The sequence below is a fragment of the Nicotiana tabacum genome, chromosome 17, assembly GCF_000715075.1.
Source record: "Nicotiana tabacum cultivar K326 chromosome 17, ASM71507v2, whole genome shotgun sequence".
NCBI lineage: Eukaryota > Viridiplantae > Streptophyta > Magnoliopsida > Solanales > Solanaceae > Nicotiana > Nicotiana tabacum.
Window position 1 is genome coordinate 91882169 of NC_134096.1, and position 22186 is coordinate 91904354.

The 22186-nt window shown below is 34.6% G+C and overlaps 2 protein-coding genes across 2 annotated transcripts; one reads left to right on the forward strand and one right to left on the reverse strand.

Annotated features, from left to right (window-relative positions):
* Positions 1 to 9872: 9872 nt before the first annotated feature.
* On the forward strand, positions 9873 to 18284 carry LOC107768432 (uncharacterized). Its single transcript, XM_016587564.2, has 21 exons — positions 9873 to 10222; positions 10296 to 10357; positions 10466 to 10530; positions 10663 to 10706; positions 11487 to 11529; positions 12249 to 12309; positions 12409 to 12476; positions 12929 to 12980; positions 13521 to 13585; positions 13665 to 13731; positions 13844 to 13889; positions 13963 to 14021; positions 14191 to 14271; positions 14364 to 14475; positions 15753 to 15841; positions 15951 to 16007; positions 16766 to 16889; positions 17116 to 17282; positions 17379 to 17451; positions 17534 to 17663; positions 17743 to 18284. The coding sequence occupies exons 1-21, from the start codon at positions 9952 to 9954 to the stop codon at positions 17885 to 17887; spliced, it is 1881 nt and encodes a 626-aa protein (XP_016443050.2). The 5' UTR covers positions 9873 to 9951; the 3' UTR covers positions 17888 to 18284.
* A 261-nt stretch (positions 18285 to 18545) lies between these two features.
* LOC107768433 (ribosomal RNA-processing protein 8) lies at positions 18546 to 21788 on the reverse strand. Its single transcript, XM_016587565.2, has 9 exons — positions 21553 to 21788; positions 21399 to 21460; positions 21076 to 21127; positions 19773 to 19887; positions 19587 to 19681; positions 19353 to 19459; positions 19149 to 19263; positions 19028 to 19072; positions 18546 to 18949 (listed from the first exon to the last, which is right to left on the reverse strand). Exons 1-9 carry the CDS (start codon positions 21727 to 21729, stop codon positions 18878 to 18880), a joined length of 840 nt encoding a protein of 279 aa, XP_016443051.1. The 5' UTR covers positions 21730 to 21788; the 3' UTR covers positions 18546 to 18877.
* Positions 21789 to 22186: the final 398 nt, after the last annotated feature.

Consider the following 22186-nt stretch of genomic DNA (forward strand, 5'->3'; position numbering starts at 1 on the left):
ATTCACTTCCTCAATTCCCTATGACAATTAAACTTCAAGCTCATTTAGTTGTGAAAAATCACTAGTACTAGAACCTTGAGAACCCCTGAACCTCGCTCAAGCACTAAGTGCTCTTACTCCCGCAGTTCTTTTAGATGATTGAGAACTAAAAGAATAAGGAGTTGGAACATTTGGTCTACCATGATCTAATGCAACTTGATAAGCATTATAAATAGTTTGAACATTTATTTTAATTGAGGATATTGCTTCCGCAAGTTTAGACAACTCCTCATCTTCAAGTGCTAAACTATTATAAACAGTTTCATACCAAAATTGAGGACCTCCTAATTTTATAGTAGGATTTAACAATGCAGCAACGCCGTAAATATGGGGAATAGGGAAAAAATATTTTTTAAACTTTCTTCTCATAGAATCAATAGCAAGTTGATAAATTTTCCCACCCTCTGAAAAACGATCAAACAAATTTGCAAGTTCTGCAATATAAACTAAAAAGTTAGAAATAGTAGGATAATATTACCCAAAAAATTTATTTGTAGCAATATGAAATTTTTCTAAAAAATCTACAAGCATTTTAACATTAGCTCAATCCGCATTTGTAAGGTGCTCATCATCATCACTTACATGAGCATTAAACGTCGAGTCTATGGGGTTTCTATATTCATATGTAACAACTAAACTTTCATACATGTAATTCCATCTAGTTGGACAAAGTTTAGGAACCTTTCTTTCTCTTAAGCCAAATTCATCGCATCTTTTAAAATGTTCTCTAAGTCTACTTCTACGGTTTGAATAAAAAAGCAAGTTAAGAGCCATTTTAACTTTTTTAATTTCAATATTTAAAATTTACATACCATCACCCACAATTAAATGATAAATATGACAAATACATCTAACATGAAAAATCTTACTAAATGCAGGACTTAGTGTAGTGTAAGCAAGGCTACAACATTTGTGTTACTAATATCATTATCCATTGAAACTAATATTATTTTATCACTAATGCAAAAATATCTACAAATACCCGTAACCGTGCTAGAAATAAACTGTCTTGTGTGATATGAATTAATTATTCTATAAGCAATAATGCACTTTTGCATTATCCAATCCTCATCAATCCAATGACTGGTAACAATAAGGTAGTCACAGTCATTACCACTTCTACCAATATCAGTTTTAATAGCAACACGATAATTTATATGAGTAAATAAATAGCGCAAATATTATTCATATTCATGTTTATATTTATAAATATTACTTTTTACGGTTGTGCGAGGAAAACCTTTATAAGTAGGATTATAAACTTTTCTAATATAATGCACAAAGTGAGGGTTAGAAGGAAAACTATAGGGTAAGCACATAACAATAACCATTTTTGCCAATTCTTCCCTATCTTTTTTTGGATCATAATATAAAATACCACCGGTAACAGTGTTAATTCCCGGTTGAAATTGATTTGACCCGGTACTAAGGTCAGCCTGACTAGGTGCACTTGTCCCCTCGGCCAAAGCTTTCATACGAAAATATCTAGCTTTATCTTGAGGGTGTAGCAAAATGTGTCTAGTCAAACTTCCTGTCCTCCCCCCCCCCTCCCGTCCTCCAACATATTTAAAAATTAACTCTTTGCCACAAGTTTTACACTTAGCCCTATTTTTTCTCTTAGTTGAGTAAAAAAGGCCAAACAACATATGTTTCTGCCCGTTTAGAAGGTTGTCTAAAAAAAGTAGGGGCAGTAACATAAGGGTCAGACGGGACATCATTTGGATTATTATTAGTTGGGTTAACTTCAGGAGCACGACTAGTGGGTGTATCGTCATCCAGTTACATTTTATCAAAATCTATTTCTTCATCGTTATTTTCATCAATAGTTGGATTACCATAAAGAACATTCATATATTCATGGTTTAATTGTTCACCGGGTACAATATTATGGAAAAATTGACTCTCGATAAATTGTAATAAATCATTATCGCTATCAAAGGTGAGGACGGGTAACAGGTTTGGGTCGGGGAGCCGGAAAAAGTGGATGAGGAACAGATTGGCCACTAGATTCACCACTCTTAAATTTTTCCTTATTTTTACTAAATATTTTTTTAAGGAATAAGTCATCTTAATTAATCAAGCAATATAAAGTAAATAAAACAAAAAAACTATAATATTAAAATTTAAGAGTTGGAACGAGTTTACCGAATTGACGAACAAATTGTTGAAAATTAATTATTGTTGAAGACTTGAAGATTTCAATTCACCAACTTCACAATTTTGCACAAATTGTAACAATAAAGTAAGCAATTATAGAAGAAAATTAGAGAGAGATTGGTGAGTTTGTGAGAAAAATAAAAGAATGAGGGGGTATTTATAGTTGAAATTAGGGAAAAGTGTAATTAAAAAAAGATTGGGGTTAAAACAAAGTTGAGGGAGGGGTTAAATGTCTATTTTGACAGAGGAAACGACTACATTTTAAATGCCCCAACAGGCAGATTTTTTTTTTATAAATTTAGAGTCGTTGGGACCGTTTAGGCTCGCTAAGACCGGTCCGGTCCCGGTCCCAAATGATCAGGTCTCTCGCAAAGGACCAGCCCACTTGCAGGCCCACCTCCCACGGTCCCGGTCTTAAACGGTTAGGACCATTTAGGCCCACTACCCATATGGGTCGTGATCCTTGGCCGGTCCCGGTCCTGGACCCGCCCACTTGTCAAGGTTAGCATCCATGCATCTTTTGTTGGAAAAATTAGTTATGGAGAATAGGAGTTAACTTGAGGCGTGTGAAAGACACTGTCCTTATGAATATTTTTCCTACATAATAAAGAATAAAACTATACGTATCCCCCAGAATTCAACAAACTCTTCCAGTTATAAAATTGAGAACAGGACTAGCAGAAAATTCAAGAAAGAAACTCAACATATAGGGGGAAGAAGAAGATTGAGAAAGTTGTATTAGAAAGTGTGTCTTTAGCTCTCCAAACACTATGTTTATATAGGTGTTACTCCAACAGCTAGTTAACGGCTTGTTCGACTCTATTAATTATAAAATAACTTACTAAATAATAAGTAGATGTAAATAATATTTCAAAGAGAAAAGATTTTCCAAGTCTAGATGAACATCACCACTAGAAAATGGCTGAATTCTAACAGCCAAAACGGTCAGAAATCATGAATTTTCGACTACTTTTCCAACCGAAATTGGTCGATCGGAAAATAATTTTCGACCGAATCCTTCGGTGATTTATGACCAAAGTAGTCGGAACGTTCAAAAGGTTAGACGACCAAATTATTTTCTAATTTCCAACCAAAGTGGTCGGAATTTTACCGACCGAATCAGTCGTAATAATAATAATAAAAATAAATATTTATTTAAAATTATATAATTTCCAATCGAATCAATCAGGAATTAATAATTACAAAATAAAATTCTTTAATTTTCGACAGAAACCGTCGAAAACTGTTAAAAATTAATTATTTTTTTGTCATTTCCGACCGATTCGGTCGGACATCTGGGTATTTTTGAAAAAACATGGGTAGCTGTCCGACCGTTTTCGTCGGAAATCCGTCAAAATTATCTGTAAAACTAGGCAGAATTTTGCTTAATTTTGAGCTACACCACATGTCAAACAATTACAATACAATAAAGCCAATAACCAATAAACAAATATAACATCTAAACCAACAAATCCTACCATTAACACAATCTAAACCAGCAAATCCATTAAACCTAACAATTTTGGACATAAAAACATTCAAATAGTATCACACATTCAAGTTTAAAAATAAAACATAAAGTTGTCTCTCGCAATTAAGTTTATTAATCAACCAAAACCCTACTACAAATTAGATTCAGTTTTTTCTTCCTCAATAGATCATGCCCATGTTTTCTTATGAATTTTTGTATCTTAACAAATGTTCTGAATTGGGAGTCCAACTGTTGTTTCAAATCACGAATTCCTCCTCGTATCTTCTATATGTTCTTGATTTTGAGAAAAAGAAGAATTGACTAAGAGTGGGTTTGGATGACATGTAGATTGACTTACTCCAAGTATGTAGACTCTGTCTTTGTTTACTCCACCCGCTGCCTCTGTCCACAATGAAGCCATATCATCAGGTGTTGGTTGAGTTGAAGGAGGCTGAGTTTGTTGCCATTCTTCCAACCTTTTATGATAAACTTCCTAAAATAAAAACATAATTATTATGTAAAAAAACTAATATTAATAAACCATAAATAATTATGAAGTTAGTATTTTACATATGTGTCTGACGCACGTGTCTCCACCCAGTGTTCTCTTGTACCGCCCTTCTTCTTTTTTTATTAATAATATAAGTCTTTAGCTATAATAACTAAATTTGAATAGCTTCTTAAATGTTCATATAATCCATTGAACTAGTGATTTCTCAAATTTACAAATTAATCTTAATGTTGAAATTGAAAATTTTTAAATTTAATATCATTTTGATAATAAAACTAGCAAGCAACAATGAACCTAGTACAACAAGCTTTACACCAAAGCTTTTAACTATAATTAGTTAATATAATTAAAATCAATAAACTATAAAGTTCATATATTAAACCAATAATGCATGTAGAACTTTTCATTTATTTCTAGATTAATAACCTACGATTTTGAATTGAAGTCTTTGAATTCTTCAAATTCTTAACAATCTTCTTTCTTCTATTCTAGTATATTCATAGTCCTCCATCCCTTTGGCTTGATTACCGTTGGAAGTGAAAGTGAGATTCGTTTTCCTTCTTTCCTATCGTTGTTTTCTCAATTACTTTATGCCAACATGTCACTTTTTTAATTTCAAAAATAAGTTAATCAAATGCTAAAATTAGATTTAGGATTTTTTAACATATTCTTGTTTAACCCAAAATTGAGTGACTATTTATGAAATTATTTTTTGGAAAAATTGGACAATCTAATTTACATAATAATGGTGACAAAAGAATTTCGCAAAATAAAATCCTTATAGGAGCATCATATATTCTTCTCTCTTTTTGTTTTATATTAAGTATCATTCAAAAACTAAAATCCCTAAAATTTCAACCATACCAAATTCAACTAATTAGGATGTTCACATATAGAAAATCTAATAAGCATACAACAACTAAAACTACTACAAATTTAACAATAAAAATAAGATATATATATGTCAACGAAGTACTTACCTCGATGGAAAAAATATCGGAGAAGAAATGTGTCATTGTGGAACCACTGCTGAAAATGAGAAAAAAATTAAGGGGAAAGGGGAGGATGAAGGAGAGGGAGAAGGGAGGGAGGGAGAGAGAGAGAGAGAGAGAGAGAGAGAATACATTACCTATAACGAGGAGTATAGCGAAGAAGGACGAGAGGGAGAGAGGAGGAGAGAATAAGGAAAAAGAAAAGAAATGTTCTGTTTTTGGGGAACGGGAGTCGGATAGGGTTTTAAAAAATAATTCCGACTGATTCGGTCAAAATTTTCATTTTAAATATATATATATATTTTTAAAAACTACCGACCGAATCGGTCAGAATTGAAGTCAAACGAATCAAACTGGCTTTTGCGCCAAAAATTACGACCTATTTGGTCGGAAATATGGTCGAAATATTTTTAAAATAATATAATTGATTTTTTTTTTTTGAAAATTCCGACGGATTCCGTCGGAAATTTTCGATAATTTTTTTCCATCGGAATTTTACGATTTTCTAGGAGTGATTACCTTTTGAGATATCACTAATTTTCTAACATTCCTCCACATATCTCAAAAGGGATAGAAAAATAAATTGTAAATAAAGAAAGAAAGAGAGTATAATTTTTTAGGTTTCGGGTATAATAAAATTCATCCGGTGTCTTATAGACTATGAACCAGATATAGATAAAATAAGATTTAACTTACAGAATAAATGGTGCAGTTGATAACTTCTATGAACTAAAAAAATCTTGTTGTAAGCTAGGGACCTTATTCATCATATTACGCCCCCATAATTTCTGTTGTTATCGCAGTTTTGCGCTAATAGGCCATGCGCGCGCTCGATTTTCACGAGGCTAGAAATTTTACCACTAATTTCATAGGAGCGGCTCCACTCCACACTCATATAGGTCCATCCATCAAGTGTACTCTGCAACGCAATACACCACCTATAAAAGGCTGTGGATTATTGGATTAAGAATATAATAACTAAACCTCACATTTCTTGCAGTCTTGCATTATACACACACACACCATAGGTAGAGACATAATTTAATAGTGCATATTTGATCAACTAATGACTTGTTATTACCCATATGAACCTTCTTTATGGGATCTCCAATCACATATGTTGGGTTACCATTATTGCTGATATATCTCAAAATGGCAATAGTCTTATTCCCCTCGATGTTTCACTTATATATCAAAGGATCGGCCAAATTCTTTTTTGACTACACATAATATGTATAAAAAAATTCTCATCTCTAAGCAATTGCTTTATAACATTATATCTTAAGAAAATCTGTCCACTCTCCCCATTGAAAGATTTATTTTCTTACAATAGTTATTGCGCCTTGGCAATCACAATTCATCGACATAATTATTGTCGGTTTAATTCGTAGTGGAATACGCGCCAATAGATTGCTTAATCTGCCTCACTGCAATTTTAATATCATAAAATCCACCAAAAGGTGGTCACACAATCACTATTGAGCTTTTCTCATATAAATTAGAGATTCAATATCATCAACGTATCATTTTAATACAGTAGAAAAATCACATACAAAATACTAACTCATAGTATTTCTCAAGTAAGGCATAAAATCATCTCAAATGAAATAAAACTTGACTTCTGTACAAGTGCCTTTTGAAACATCTTTCAACACATATAAGAATTTATTTCTTTTGGTATCTTCCATATTCAAATACCAAGGTAAAATTTTCTAAATATAAAAGCAACTTTAACTTCTACAAAAATATCTCAAATTAGTAAAGAAGGGGTCATAATTCGATGATTTATTCACTCAAATTACTAAGAGACCCAAAACAAGCTAATTTTTCACAACCAGAAATACAACTTATTTTTTATCTTTCAATACAAAATTTTGCCACAACAATCTCAATTTTGTAAGGCTTCATTACAATAATTTTAATAAATATTTTTTCTCATTATTCCCCTTATGATCAAGCTACATAACCGTGACAATATATTCTCGACCCCCACACATTCGAAAATTTCAGACCATTAAGGAGATAATCTTTCACAACTCATAAGGAGTTTCATTTTATAAATTACAAGCTAATAATATAGCTTCACCCAAAATATTTTATCTCCAAATTAGAAAATATGTATGTCTAGAGATATCAAATTCATGACAAAAGGTCTCCAACCTTTAAATAGTATATAAATGTAAATATCATTTATTCTCGTTATCTCAAGCAACATAAACAATTTGTCCTTTTGACATGCTAGGAAATTCCACAACTACCGAAATAACTAATCTCATATTGCCATATTTAAAACACTCTAGATCAAGAGAACTACAAAATCAGTACAATATCTTTCACTATGCAAAATGCACATACAAAATTACAAATACAAATTCACATAAGCAAATAATGTACGACTATAAACACATCTAAAATTGAAAAGACATTGTATGTATCATCCTGAGGTCAAAGTTTATATGCCTATTATATTCTCATGAGAATAAGCATGAAAGAATAAATATTGAAGAGGTATATATTAGTTCAGTTATGCATACCTAACACTTAGATATAATGTTATGCAAAAACATATCAAGTGAAAGATGTTACGGTATGTCTTTAAAGTTCATCAGAATTCCATAAGTAGTATTCCCAATAAGACCATTGTGCAAACTTGAAGTGTAGATCCCACATCAAATTTAATTCTCCATAATAAAAATAAAATGTGAAAATATCCTTAAGATTGTTGGAAAAATTAGTTATGGAGAATAGGAGTTAGCTTGAGGCGTGTCAAGGACACTGTCCTTAAAGATATTTCGCCTACACAATAAAGAATAAAACCAGGCATATCCCCCATAATTCAACAAGCTCTTCCATTTATAAAACTGGGAACAGAACTAGAAGAAAATTCAAGAAAGAAATCCAACATATAGGGGAAAGAAAAAGATTCAGAAAGTTGTATTAGAAAGCGTTTCTTTAGCTCTCCAAACACTATATTTATATAGGCGTTGCTCCAACGGCTAGTTTGACTCTATTAATTGTAAAATAACTTACTAAATAATATTTCAAAGAGAAAAGATTTTTCAAGTCAAGATGAACATTACCTTTTGAGATATCACTAATTTTCCAACATCTTTTTGGTTTCTCATTCGATATTCGGATACGTATTAGAGTTTAATTAAATCTTCGCACGAAAAATAATTTATACTCCTTTCGAATCCGAAATCTCTAATAAAAAATAAATAAGTATTCATCGTTCCATCACAATACTTATTGATCAATCATCCACTTACGAGCAGTGGATGAGTATGCATTGTGATTTGTGACCAAAAAAGTTACCTATTCACCTGCAAAAGAATGTTGAGATGTGAAGACATCTAATTTTCATTATAATTTGAATGTTAAAATTCCTTTTTAATCTGAAACGCTATTTATATATTTAAAATGTACATATAATAAGTTACAGGCTTTTTGTTATATATATTATAAGATGTTTTGAAAATTGTAGTCAAATTAGAAAACTATTTAACTACCTAAATAACATAATTTTTTAACCCACCTAAATAACATCATTCGCTAAGTTCGACAAAGCACTGGCCGTTAAGTGGATGGCTCATTATCTCCCTCCAAATATAGTTGTAAGCTAGAGAATGAATTCATGGTAATATTGGTAGGTTTTGACTATACTATAAGTGAAAAATAGTTTCCAGAAAATATGAATTTCTAGAATAGATTGTCAAAAACAAAAATTTAACAAATTAATTTAGAAATCTCATTAAAAAAATACAAATGTAATTGTAAATGTAACAAGTATAGGTGCTGAGGCTACAGGCTGGAAGTTCGGGCACCATGATTCTGGGCTTCAAATCGGCCCAAAATCCAGTGTATTGGCCCAAGTCTTTTACCGGCGAGATTCGGTTGAAAATAGCATGAACTAGCCAGTTTTCGAACTGACAATCGAAAATTAACCAGCATTTATAAATTCATTAAAAAATAGCCATTATTTTAGCTGAAACACCGAAAGTTTCAGCATAATATGCTAGATTATGGAACTGATGCGTATAAACTTCCAGCATATTATGTTGAAATTCCAACGCATTATGAAATTCTATCACATTATACCAGAATCTCATATGTAAAAAATTCGAACTTCATGCTGGAATTTTTTTGAATTTTTAAGGATATTTTTGTTCAGATTTTATCTTTACACGAAAAGTGACTAAATTTTGATTAGTTTTGAAAGTGTATCTATTTTTCAAATCAGGTTATTTAGGGAGAAATTCAAAAATAGCCATATTTATAAGTGGTCATTCAAAAATAGCCACAGTTTCAAAAGTAATCAAAATTTAGCCACTTTTGATGTAAAGATAAATTTGAACGAAAAAACTGTCCAAAATCCGAAAAATCCAGTATATTATACTGGATGCTGGAGTTACAGCATAAGTATACTGTAACTCCAGCATATTATACTAGAGTTCAACATAAGTATACTGGATTTCCAGCATAATATACTGGAATTCTAGTATAATATACCCGTCCAGCATAATATGTTGGAAGTTCATACACATGTGCGCCGATCTCCAGTATATTATGTTGTAACTTTCTATGTTGCAGCAAAATTATAGCTATTTATCAATGACTTTACAAATAATGGCTATTTTCGAATGATCAGTTCGAAAACTGGCTAGGTCGTGCTATTTTTACCGTTATTTGTGATTTGTTCCCCAGATTCGGCCCTTCTATTTTGGCGCCAAAAGGCAGCTTCGCAGCGGCCGTAATTGCCTCCGTCGATTTTGCCGCCGGAAATGTATTCAACCGCCCGCTATACGCTCGTTGACTGTAGTCAACTTCAATCGCCGTCGCCGATCTCCAAATCTTCTTTGCAACTCGTTCACCCGCGCAAAATTGTTTCCATTTCTCTCTTATTCGCAACAACTCATCGCTCTCCCAATGGATTCCGGCGAATCCGAATTATATCCGGAAGACAAATATCTTCTCATTCATCGGCAGCTTCAAGCAGCAATAACTACGCGTTTGATTGTGATTCAACTCACAATGACTTTGTATTGCCCCCTGGTCCGTCATTTACAAACCTATATATATATGTGTGTGTGTATGTGTTAATCCTTTACTTTTTCTTTTCATGTAGGTAAGCTGCAGTTTAGAAATGTGACATGGATTGGTATTGCCACAATCACTAGCAAAGTTCTGGTGATTATTTTGCAATTAGTATTTTTCAAGTGTATTTACTGTTTAAACCTTTAATTTTTTGCCTCAATAGTTTTGTTGTTTTCGGTTTTCCGATTTTTGGTCACGTAGGGATTATTGAGGGAGATTGTTATAGCTTCAGTTTTTGGCATTGGTCTGGTGGCAACTGCCTTCAGGTAAGCTCATACATGAAAAAGTTTTTGCTAATATGTTTCCTGAAAAGCTTTTTACTTTGTCAATTCTAAGATTTTTAGTTTTGTTACTCTTCTCACCATTTTAGTCTGCTTTGAATGGTGCTTTAATATCAGGTATGCTTCGGTGCTGCCTGGTTTTGCTGCATCGGTTCTTGGTGGTGAGTAAAGAATAAAATAAAGTAGTTGGTTTATCCATCCATAATAATAGGAAGATATAAAGCATATTAACATGGTCCTTAGAGTTGTGTTCGCTTTTATTTTTTTTATTTTTTTGTGTATGCATGATTATTCTTGATTTATTCTTTAGTCATAACTTAGGTACAAGTAGCAGTCATCTTTTTCTGTTTGCAATGTGTAGTTACCAGTTGCTGACTATACCTTTAAGGAAAGCGGAAAACTCATTACGAAAAGAAAAGTAAATGAAAATTTGGAGAGGTGACGCGTGGGGAAAACTGTTTTTTTAAAATAAATATTTTCAAAATTTTGAAAGTTTAGAAGAATAGAATAAAATGTAGAAGTATGAAGTTTCCCTCTCTTAAATCTGCACTGTTGTCTATCATCGGATATCTATATGTACCAAGTCTCTTATGTTAAAATAAAAACAATTTCTTCTTTTTATTTCCTTCTCTTTCCAATTCTTTACATTTTCCTGTTGCAACAATTATTTCTCTTGGTCCAAGAAGGTCTCTCACTTGGAGTTTTGACATTTAGTCACATCCAGCACAGCCTTAATCCAACTTGTGCTGTAGTTGTTCATCTTTGGTTGAAAAATCCATTCTTTGTTTATGCCAGATTTTACAAGGTTTCTTGCCATCGTGACTGTTACCTGTGCATGATATTGCATTCTGTTGATGCCTTGTTAACTGTTAATACTATGCATTATGTGTAGAAGATGACGGAGAAGTTTTTTTTAATCACTGGCTTCTTATTTCATGCAGGTGTTAATGGTCCTATTCACATCACAATGACAGCTACGTTAAGGCTAGTCGATATCTCTCTGCTATTTTCTTGATTTTCTAATGCTGAATTCAAAGTTGTTCTGCACCCCCACTTCTATAGACTCTATGTTTACTAGGAGCTAAAGGCATCATATCCCTGGATTCCCATATTTAGCTAAAGCAGCAAGAAGCTTGCTATACTTGAAATTTTATGTATAACCAATGTGATAAACCCTGATTCCTTATCCTGGAGCAACCAGCTACATGTAAAATTAATAAAGATAGAGTAAATTAACTGGTCATTAGCCTTCTGTCTACATTGAAGTTCTGCTTCTGGTTTAGACTTTGGAGACCAACAGGGTTTAGTTAGATAAAGAACTATGCGTCCAAGCTCTACTCCTCCACACACCTAAAACTTAGCTTCATCATCTACAGGCCTGTTTAATGTTGGCCTAACATGCTAATGAGTGATTATGTGGGTGAATGCTTAATCTTGAGACATCAATGCAGATGTAGACTGTGATATCTTGCCTTCTCTCTTGATAAGTAAATCTGCCTGAATTAAGTATGACTATTGGCACATTCTAGACAAGGGGCAGCTATATGGTGACTTTTGTGTTGTCCTTGGTGCATAAATCTTAGATTCAAGTTTAAAGACTTTGAGTTAGTTTCCCAATAATTACCCGTTTCCACCTTTACACCTTGTTGATAGTCTTGAAAATACATTTCTTACCTCTGACCTATCACGATGATGATCATCAGTAAGCTTCCACAGGATCGTCAGGAAAAGCTATTTAAGCATGCAAATACTGTCATGATCCTGGTATGTAAATTCTCACTGCTTTAATATATCCTTCTTCTTACTCATCTATCACAACTAAAAAATTATAAGCATTTAGCCACAAAAATGAATTTCATGCAGGTAGGAGGTCTGGTGGCTGCCCTTGTGTTCATATTTTCCAAGTCTATAATTCATGTATATGCACCAGGGTAAGACGGTTTAAATCCAAAGAATTTTTGTGTTATTTAACTCGCAAGATATAAGATGTAAACGATCTGGTCTTCTAAACTTTGATTTTGCATTCATGTCCTGATCGCTATCTTGAGATTATTTAAATGGATTTTTTATCTCAAAGTAGTGCGGCAGATAGCTCATGATGAACTGCCTGTCACAGGTTTTTGTTTTTTACTAAGGCTTTACTCTCTAGGTTGGCTTTCTATTCTCGAAAATGTTTAGTGCCTTTTTCCAACATTCGACTTGTCGTTTCCCTGCTCATGCTAAGTCACAGCATCTTTATTTAGCCTTTGCTTAGAAACTGAAGGTTGTTCTGCCCAGATTTCTTAAATTAACCTAGACCAGAAAATTCTTTTACTGTCATTGTTAGGCATTTATATGCTTGTGAGTATCTCTTGCTGATTGCACTTCATTGATCCATTCTCAGTCTGTGGACCTCAACAGAAGGCCAGATAACAGGCCGAATAGCTATCCAACAGGTAATGAATTTACTTTTCAGCAAAATTCATCTCGAGTTTCTTCCTACCATTACGTATCTGGCCAAGCTTGTTTAGCCAATTATTTTTGCCTTATCTCACTTTTACCAACTTACAACAACAACCCAGTATAATCCCACTAGTGGGGTCTGGGATGGTAGTGTGTATGCAGACCTTACCCCTACCTTGGGGTAGAGAAGCTGTTTCCGATAGACCCTCGGCTCCTTCCCTGGCTCCCTCCAAGAACTCCCCACCTTGCTCTTGGGGTGACTCGAACTCACAACCTCTTAGTTGGAAGTGGAGGGTGCTCACCACTAGAGCAACCCACTCTTGTCAACTCCGTTCACTTAACTGAAAGCATAAAATAAAGTAGAGTTGCATGTAAAAAAATATAAACTCATTTCTGTACGTCTTTTCCTTTACTTTGTATCAACATTCCAATTGGAGCATATTTGCCTTGAGTTTCCGTTTCCACAATAGGTATTTACTCCTTTTAGATTTTGACACCTTTTCTTATTTAACTAGATTTCACATATTTTGCAGTTGAAAATAATGAGTTCTTGCATTGTTTTTGCTGGCCCTGTTGGTCTTGGATTTGGTTATCTGAGGTAACATATTAATGAATGTCTTTTTTTTGTCCAGTTGTTAATAGTTCTTTGAGCACCTAATGGTTTCTTTTTACTCTAGTGCAAAAGGAGAAAATGTCTTTCCTGCGATTAGCCCCGCCTTCTCTAGCTTGCTCTTGATTGCCAGTGTAAATTCTGACTTGCCGTGGCCCAAGTATTATTTCATTAGGAATGACTCTTCCGTATCTTGTAGTAGATTCTTGTAGATTCCGACATGAATACAGTTGTAATTTGTTGCAGTGCCTCTTTTACTCGTTCAGCAGAAAATCAGATGCCCTTTCTTCTGGTAATGTAGCCTGCTTAGTAACTTCAGTGATATTACGTGGAAAAGATATTGAAGTTTAAAATTCTTTAAATAGGTGGTGTTCTTCTGTCCTGTGGAGCTTCCCTTGGTGTAGTCGTTCAATGGATTATCCAGGTCTCTGTTGCTGACCTCTGACTCTTTCATACTTTAGTTATATTTTTAGGTTAAAAGACTCAATCCTATATTATATGGTGTATGTTTTTCTTTTTTGTTTTCCACGTTATACACGTGCTTGTTTCTTAAATTAAATTGGACATGAGTTATACGTTATGCTTTATTTCAGGTGGCATTGCTAAGGGGAGCATGGCATGAAGTTATTTCAGCTTCATGGATTGACGGATTCAGGAGCAGGGATCTTTGTGAAGTAGACCTCTTTGACCTTCTACTTCTTTCCACGTATTTCCTTTCCACTCAATTGATTGCTTTTGATCACTTTTCCGTTGTGTTTTTTCATAGCTTTTCTCAGTACTAGTACCAGCAATATTCAATTCAGGCTTGGCACAAATAGCATCATTTACTGACATCTGTTTTGCATCTCATTTTCCTGGTGCTGCCGCAGGCCTTTCATGTAAGTGAAAGTGAAATTTTTCTGTGGCCTTTTCCATGTTGATCAAGCACAACTTTCTGGCCTTTGTAATTCTTTGTCATGAAAACAACGCCGTATAATTCCTCTTTTTTGAGGACAGATAGTGTATAAAATGCAGAATCTAAATCAAAAGGTTTGATATGGCGGGTCAGATTATTGCCTCCGCAATGTTAAAAGAAAGGAAACAAAAAATACAAAATGCAAGCAAAAAGTTGTAATGATTGAAGGTCTGTTGCTTTATGCTTGATAGCATGCACGGTTACAAGTGTTTATGTCATCATTGGGAAGTCTAGCTCTACATCTTTGACTGTGGCAAAAGCTGTTAATCCTTATGTAGCTTCGATTCTTCATACCCCAAGCACCTCTTGAACAAAGTAAATAGATGCAATTTATGATCCAAATTAGGTGGAAGCTCTAACAGTCCCTCATAGAGTCATAGTTATGTGTCATCCAAAAGTGTATCTCTAACTTAATTCTTTTTGCTTTTGTACCTTTTTATTAAAAACATTGGGTTTTGGTCCAGTATCAACAACAACTACACACAAGTTGGGCCGGCTATATGAATCCTCACTTCTCTATTTAAGCTCAATCTCGTGTCATCATTATACCAAATAAAAATAAAAGTAAAAAAAGAAGTTAAATAACCATCTTTTAGTTGAACCCTTGAAGACTGTAAGACAAAATTTACAAGTTGTTTTTCAAGTATAGTTTGAACGGTGTATTTGACAGCACGGATGATCGATGCAAGTTGTATGTCAATGGCTTTTCACACAGAGAAAGGATGGTGCTATGTAATTAAATACCAAGTGCTATCATTGGCTTCTTTTTTAACTGAAAGAACAGCTTCCACAATGAACGAAAAACTTCTGAAACAGCGAATCTATGTGGAAGAGTGACAGGACTTAGTGAGATCCATGAATCTTCTATTGACCATGAAGTAGTCCTTCCATTCTATTGTGAGCGACAGTCAGACAAGGGTTTTATAGGAAACAACTTTAATGTGGAACATACTGCCTGAGTAGCATAATGCAAAATGTAAAGTGTTATTCAGGCAATTTCTCTGAAAGCCTCCCTGCAGGACACTGGGTTGTCATCCTTTTTACTGTGTCAGAGCTCTGCTATACTTTTTTGTTTTTCCCATTTTCCTGTAGGTTCTTCATTGTGTTTTTAAATTGGATGCCCTAATTCTTTTTCATCATTGATTACCTTACCTTATCAAAAAAATTCTCATTTGATCATTGATATGTTTAAAATTTCAGATGCTTTTCTTTTGGTCATGGCACCTTTGGGGTTGCTTTCAAGCATCGTTATACTCCCTATTTTACCCATGTTATCCAGACTGATAAAGGTGCTCCTCATATTTTTCATATCCCTTTCGATTTGTGATGAACATTTTGTAACCTTTTCTTGTTAGTCTTTCAGTTGTATTTGCCCTCTAATTCCAAAGTCTTTCGCAGACTGAGTCATGGCCAACCCTAGTAGAGAAGATAAACAGAGCCGTCTTGCTATGCATGGTTAGGACATTTATTTTAGAAGCCGGTTATTGTTATCTTGAATGTTTGTGATGGATCAATATTTTTGCAACTTTGGTAGGACTGTGAAGGAAAACGTAGACTTTTTTTTAATCTTGAGCTGTATTCTGCCATTCATTTAACTAACTTATTCTTTTTGGAGTACCCCAAAATGGTTGCCCCTTTCTGTGCTTCAATTTTTCAGTTTCATGTGGTGAATAATACTTATTCTACCTCGATGCAAATAAGCTGTAAAGGAACACTTTCCGTCCCATATTTTCACACTTCCAAATTTTGTTGTATTGTCTTAAAAGTATTTCTAACTAATCTCATAGAATAACTATTTCATTGTCTTTTTCCTCAATTTCTGAACCTGTTGGAGTAGAAGAATTTTTACAATAAGTGGATTAGCTGTATATTGTTTTGCAGTTACTTTGGGATATTATTCCTCTTTACTTTGATTTAGCAGATTCTTCAAAGTTGGCCTAGGACCTTTACAGTCCAAATAAGATTTTGGAGTCACTTCATACGGACTGTTTTTGTGAATTGATTTTCATTGGACTCTTTCAAAAGCCCCTAATACAGAACTAGGTTGGCTCAGGTTCAGCCGAATGAGTTCACTATATGCACTCCACTCTATTCGAGCCCATATCAAAATGGTGTAATGCAGATACAAACGAAATATAAGATTTTTCACCACCAAGTGGGTTTATCAAATGTATTGATAACTGATTGTGCTACAAATTTCCTGTTTTATACAGGTCATTCTCTTGCCATTCCTTTCAGTCATGAGTAGCTTGGCCAATCCAACCATCCGCGTCTTGTTTGAGCGATATGCATTTGATTCTTCGGCAAGTGCTTTAGTTTCTTCTCTTTATCTTTTCTGTAAGTATTGGATCAACTCATACTAGGGTATCTGAATTACTATTTTACGTTGGAGGAGGGGATTTAAAATAAGAGCACCTATGTACTCGTGAGGGCTGAATCTATGGCTAGGCATCAGATGGGAGCTGGAAAACTACAATAACTTCTTTGTTTAAATTACTTGTTAATAAAGAATAAGAAAGAACCTTTTTGGGAATAGTTTCTTGACATAATTATCTCTGTGTAGATTCTCTTGGCTCACCATTCTTGATCCTCAGAGAGTTGCTAGTCGCAGTGTTTTATGCCTTTGGAGATGGACTGAGACCTTTCCTGGTTAGTATTGGAGCTATTGCTCTAAATGCTCTCTTGGATTGGTTCTTTGTTTACAGATTAAATAGTGGAGTGCAAGGATTGGTTAGTATAATTTTACCTATTTTCTTGCAATAACTAGTAGGATAATATTCATGCTTTAACAAATTCTCATTGCTAATTGTATTGATGAAAATGAAGGCGCTTGCAACGTCACTCACTGCCGCCTTGTCTCTCGTCACCCTGTTCCATCTCCTTCAAAGGAAGGTTGGAGGTAAAATGTGGAAGTATATTAGTCCAGAAAAGCAGTTCATATCTCAACTCTGTTTTATGTAATTTTGGTTGTAAAACTGCAGGGCTTTTTCATCTTCCTGAATTAATAGGTCCTGGTTTGCTACTATGCTTCTGTTGTGTCATCTCCAGCTCTGTAACTTCCATCAGTTATGAAATGATCTCAAAATTTTTGCTTTCCGAGTATATCACAAGGTTTGCCCATTTCGCTTGGACCTACGATATGCAATTAGTATCATCATAATTTTGATTGTTTGTTCATATTCAAATCCAGGTTACCTAGGATCCAAGAACTCTACTGCATAGTATCAGCTGCTGCTCTTGGAATTATTGGTTTCTTTGCTCCTCTTCTGTTATATTATTTTTGTAGATATAAATGGGAGCGGAATAACTTGAATATTGATGAAATACAAGGTTAACGCTCAGTTCCTTGGTATTTGGTTCGGAACTCCTTGTACATGCCGTCGCCAAATGTTCTGCTCAATGAAAGATTGAAGAATTCAAACAATTCAAAGTGAAGCTTAGGATGATCGTTGTAACATAACAGTTTGATTGGCTTAGCCAGTACCAACGTGGACTCGAGACGAACCTCCCGATATTATAAAATCTTCACGAATAATTTCGAACATTGGAGATTGCATCGACATCAAGAGACATTTATAAAGTACATGAGCAACTAAACTGGCGAGACGGTGAGCATGTCACATTAGTTGATGAATCAGCCACGCTTTCTTGCTTGCTTCTAACTCATAATCTGTGCAGACGCTAAATTCCTTGGAACTTTTGTTGTTTTATAATTGGGTACATTTATCTCAAGCTTGCTATTGTACTTTGCTTGAGCCGAGGGTCTATCAGAAATACAAGGGTCTATCGAAAACTGTCTTTCTGCCTTCACAAGGTAGGTGTAAGACTGCATACACATCGCCTTCCCAAATCACACTTGTTAGATTACACTGTGCTTCTTGTTGATGTTGTATATCAGACTTGCCTGATCATGGAGACGCATTTGAGATGACAATGAATTGAATTCTATAAATAAAACAAATAAAGTAAACACTTATGAAGTGAAACAGACGATTTACGAAAGATTAAAAAGCATCAAACATATATTAATTTAGTACTATAATCTTTTCCAAGTAATATAACTAATTTCAAAATCCATAATACAACAACGGTAATAGCAACCCTAACTCCTCAACATTCGAGATTCAAAGAATTGACCAGTTCACGTAGAGATCACTTTGGATGTCATTGTTAAATGCACACTTCTCTGAAACACGACTTCATCCATCAGGGGATTCTTCTTATCACTTCATTGCTTTATGCAACCATCCAATGCTTTTAAACCCACCTCCAGATTTGAACAAGGACTACACTAAGATCTTAAACAATCCATATTAAGGCCAAGCTTAGCGCCGTTTGTATATACAAGGCTTGAGCTCAGGCCAATTGATCTCCTTATCTACTGAATTCTGCTTTTCCTGTTGAGAGGAACAGATAATAAGCACATCTTTTTGAGTCATGGATGAATCATAACAAAATTATGCATCAAATCTAACCTTCTTCTTTAGGTAGAACAGCGCAAACATTTTGTTAGAGAAATCCTGTAGAAACATAGACAAACTTTAGAAGTTGATCTCAGATTTCATCAACTCATAACAAAAAAGAATTAATGGAGACCTTTGACTCAATGGTAAATCCAAGCTCACAAATAGCTTTCAAAAATTTGTTTGGGTCTGCTCCTCCAGTATTTGGATCAAGCCTGCTTTTAACTTCTGCTATCAAAAGCCAACCCCTGGGAACAACCACCCAACTCAGTTCGTAACCTAAACCACAAGATGAAGATATGTAACTTACAAAATTAAGAAAGTACTGCATGCCAACCTGGGTTTGAGAACTCTGCGAGCTTCCTGAATGTAGCTTGGATAGTCGGTTCCCATCAATGAAAGGCAAAAGACAGCCACATCAACTGACAAAGACAGTAGAGGGGTCTGCCAAAAGAGAAGCACTAATTTAGGACCATGCTCCTAACATTAATGTGATAAAAAAGGCTGAAACTTTAGAGGCAATTCACACAGAGAGAGTCTCTGTTAGCAAGACACTAAGCGAGGCCCATACGTTTGACATATCACAAGCAATTACTGAAGGATCATTTGCGACAAGATCCAAGGACCAGACTTTGTTCTTCACACTTCTTGCCAACCGTCCATCTCCTGAAATAAGTTCGACAATCAATGAGTCACACAACTGCAAAAGTGACAATCACATGAAATTTGTTGCTTCCTGATAATTCGAGACCCATACCGCAGCCAAAGTCAGCAACAACTAAAGAAGGGCTATGATCCTTTAGCCATTTTGTGATTGTATTAACAGGTTGTTCTGGCCAATGTAACATTTGCTCTTGATACCCTGCATGATACTGGCCAGATAAGTAAACACTGGTTAAGAACAAGAAAATCATTACAGTGTGATGGATACTTAACAAATATACTCCAGGATATTTCATAAATGCAGAGAAAACTGAAGTTGAATCAGATTCAAAAGCTGCAGTTCCAAAAATTCTAGAAGGGGATATCAATCAGCCATCTCGCAGGGGTAATTGTGAAGACGGTAAAATTCTTATTAGGAGTGATTGGTCTGTCGTTACGAACATGTGGTCGGGAGGAAAAAGGGAGTAATTGCTGTTATGGCTAGTACGAGTCAAACTTGATAACAGACTTCATCCTCTGAACAGCCGACCTATGGGCTTATGTACTTGTATGCAGATTGGACCAACCCGACCTATCGATAGTCTAGACTCTAGACATGTTGTGAATCTAACATTTAGGTCCTTGGACCTCCAAAGTTACTAAAAGTAATACTCCCTTTCCTCGCTTCTATACAACTTTCAGGAATTCCATTTCATTCAATACCAAACTTTAATCTTTGATGTGATGCTTCTCTAAACTATAACCTTTTTTTTTTGTAAATGAATTTAATATACTAGTCAATAACTTCGTGTTCAGTCAAATACCAATAATATTGGACACAGAAAGTAACGAATTATACAAATACAAGACCAAGAGTAGTGAAATATCTCAATAGTTCAATAGGTCAAACTTTTCTTCTCCTCCATTTTTATGTGTATATATAAGCAATAGGTCAAGGAAAAAGAAGACATCAGTAACCGCACCTAGGCAACTCTAGACGCTTCAACACTAAGTTTATTGGGAGGCAGAAGGAGAACTGACTAGTTTATCCCCCAAGTGAAGCATTAATGATTTACTTAAGGATGCTTGGTGCATTTAGAAGAAAATTCAAAAAGGTAATACTTTCTCCATGCAGCGAGACAGATTATGAGAATGTCAGCATTTTTAAGTTTTGAGTTCTTAATTGAGGACTTCTATGCGCTGCATTCGTTACCATCTTTCTTACAGCATTTGAATTATGTTAAACTTAACCCCTCAACCACTCCATCAGCTTTTTGTTGACCTTATACACTCTCTTGAAGACAAGGTCAATCCAAAGCGATCTCAATTCAAACCAACTCCAAAAACCTTGAGCTATCACGTATAAGTAGAGGTGCAAAATAAAGAAGACACATATAACTGATGAAAATGATTCTTACCACATTAAAAAGCTCTGGATTTTCTTTGAAATAATTGAGCGCCTCATCTCCACTGGATTTAAAAACAACAAGAACGAAACAAAGCAATTAAATCAAAGCAATCCGTAATTCAGAAATTATCTTCAACAAAAGACTCAATCTTGTGAAAAGAAATTGCAGTAACCTAGGTGAATTAGCTGACAAAACACTAGATTTCTTTATATTTTTTGTCATATGTTTGTGAATACATCTTGCTTATATATTCAACTACAAAAGAAAAATCTTCCTTATTTTTCTCAATTCAGATTTTTAAAAACAGGAAAAAAGGAAAAAGGAAGACGTACGGGCAAGTGTAGAGCTTTTCATTAAGCATACGGAAGTGTCCTCCTGATAATCTCGCCTTCATCTGCGTTAACTCCACATGAAAATATTACTTAACTATTTTGTAAAAATATGAATATAGGTAGATGTATATACGGAGAAAGGATGAATTACAACCTTATCGAGAAAAGACGAAGCTTTCTTAGTTTTAGAGATAGCATTTTTTGAAGCCGAAGATCGATTCACGCCGGAGAACTTAGAATGACCGTCGCCGGTGGGAGTAGAGGATGAAGGAGAAGATTTTTTGTGAACCTTTCCTCTCTTCCGTTTACGGCTTCGATTTTGTTCTTTCATCTTCTCTTTCAGCTCGCTCTTCTCTGTTCGAGCTTCTTAGTGTTGTTGAATTTAGGGATGGGTTCTACCGAGTAACAAAACTGACCAAAGATGGACCGGCCCAAGAAGTTAATGGGCTTAGGAAAGTGGCCCAAATGAGTAGGTCTGGCCCAATTTAGTAACCAGCTCAAAATCTTCAAACAAAAAGAGAAAATGGCCGTCATCGAGAAAAGGAACCAAGGCAGTATTAAAAGAGAAATTTTCAGAAATGACTACTGTTCAGTGACTATTAACTTCATATAGCTACCATATATATAATTACTTTCCGTAGTTAGCTTTCAGTTATTATGGTAATGTATTCGAGCTACTGTATTCATGAATACAATAGCAAAAATCAGCTAAAAAATAGGGCAGTCCAGCTGTCAGCCGCTGTATTTGTATGTATTCATGAATACAACGTAATAATAGGTCTCTCAAG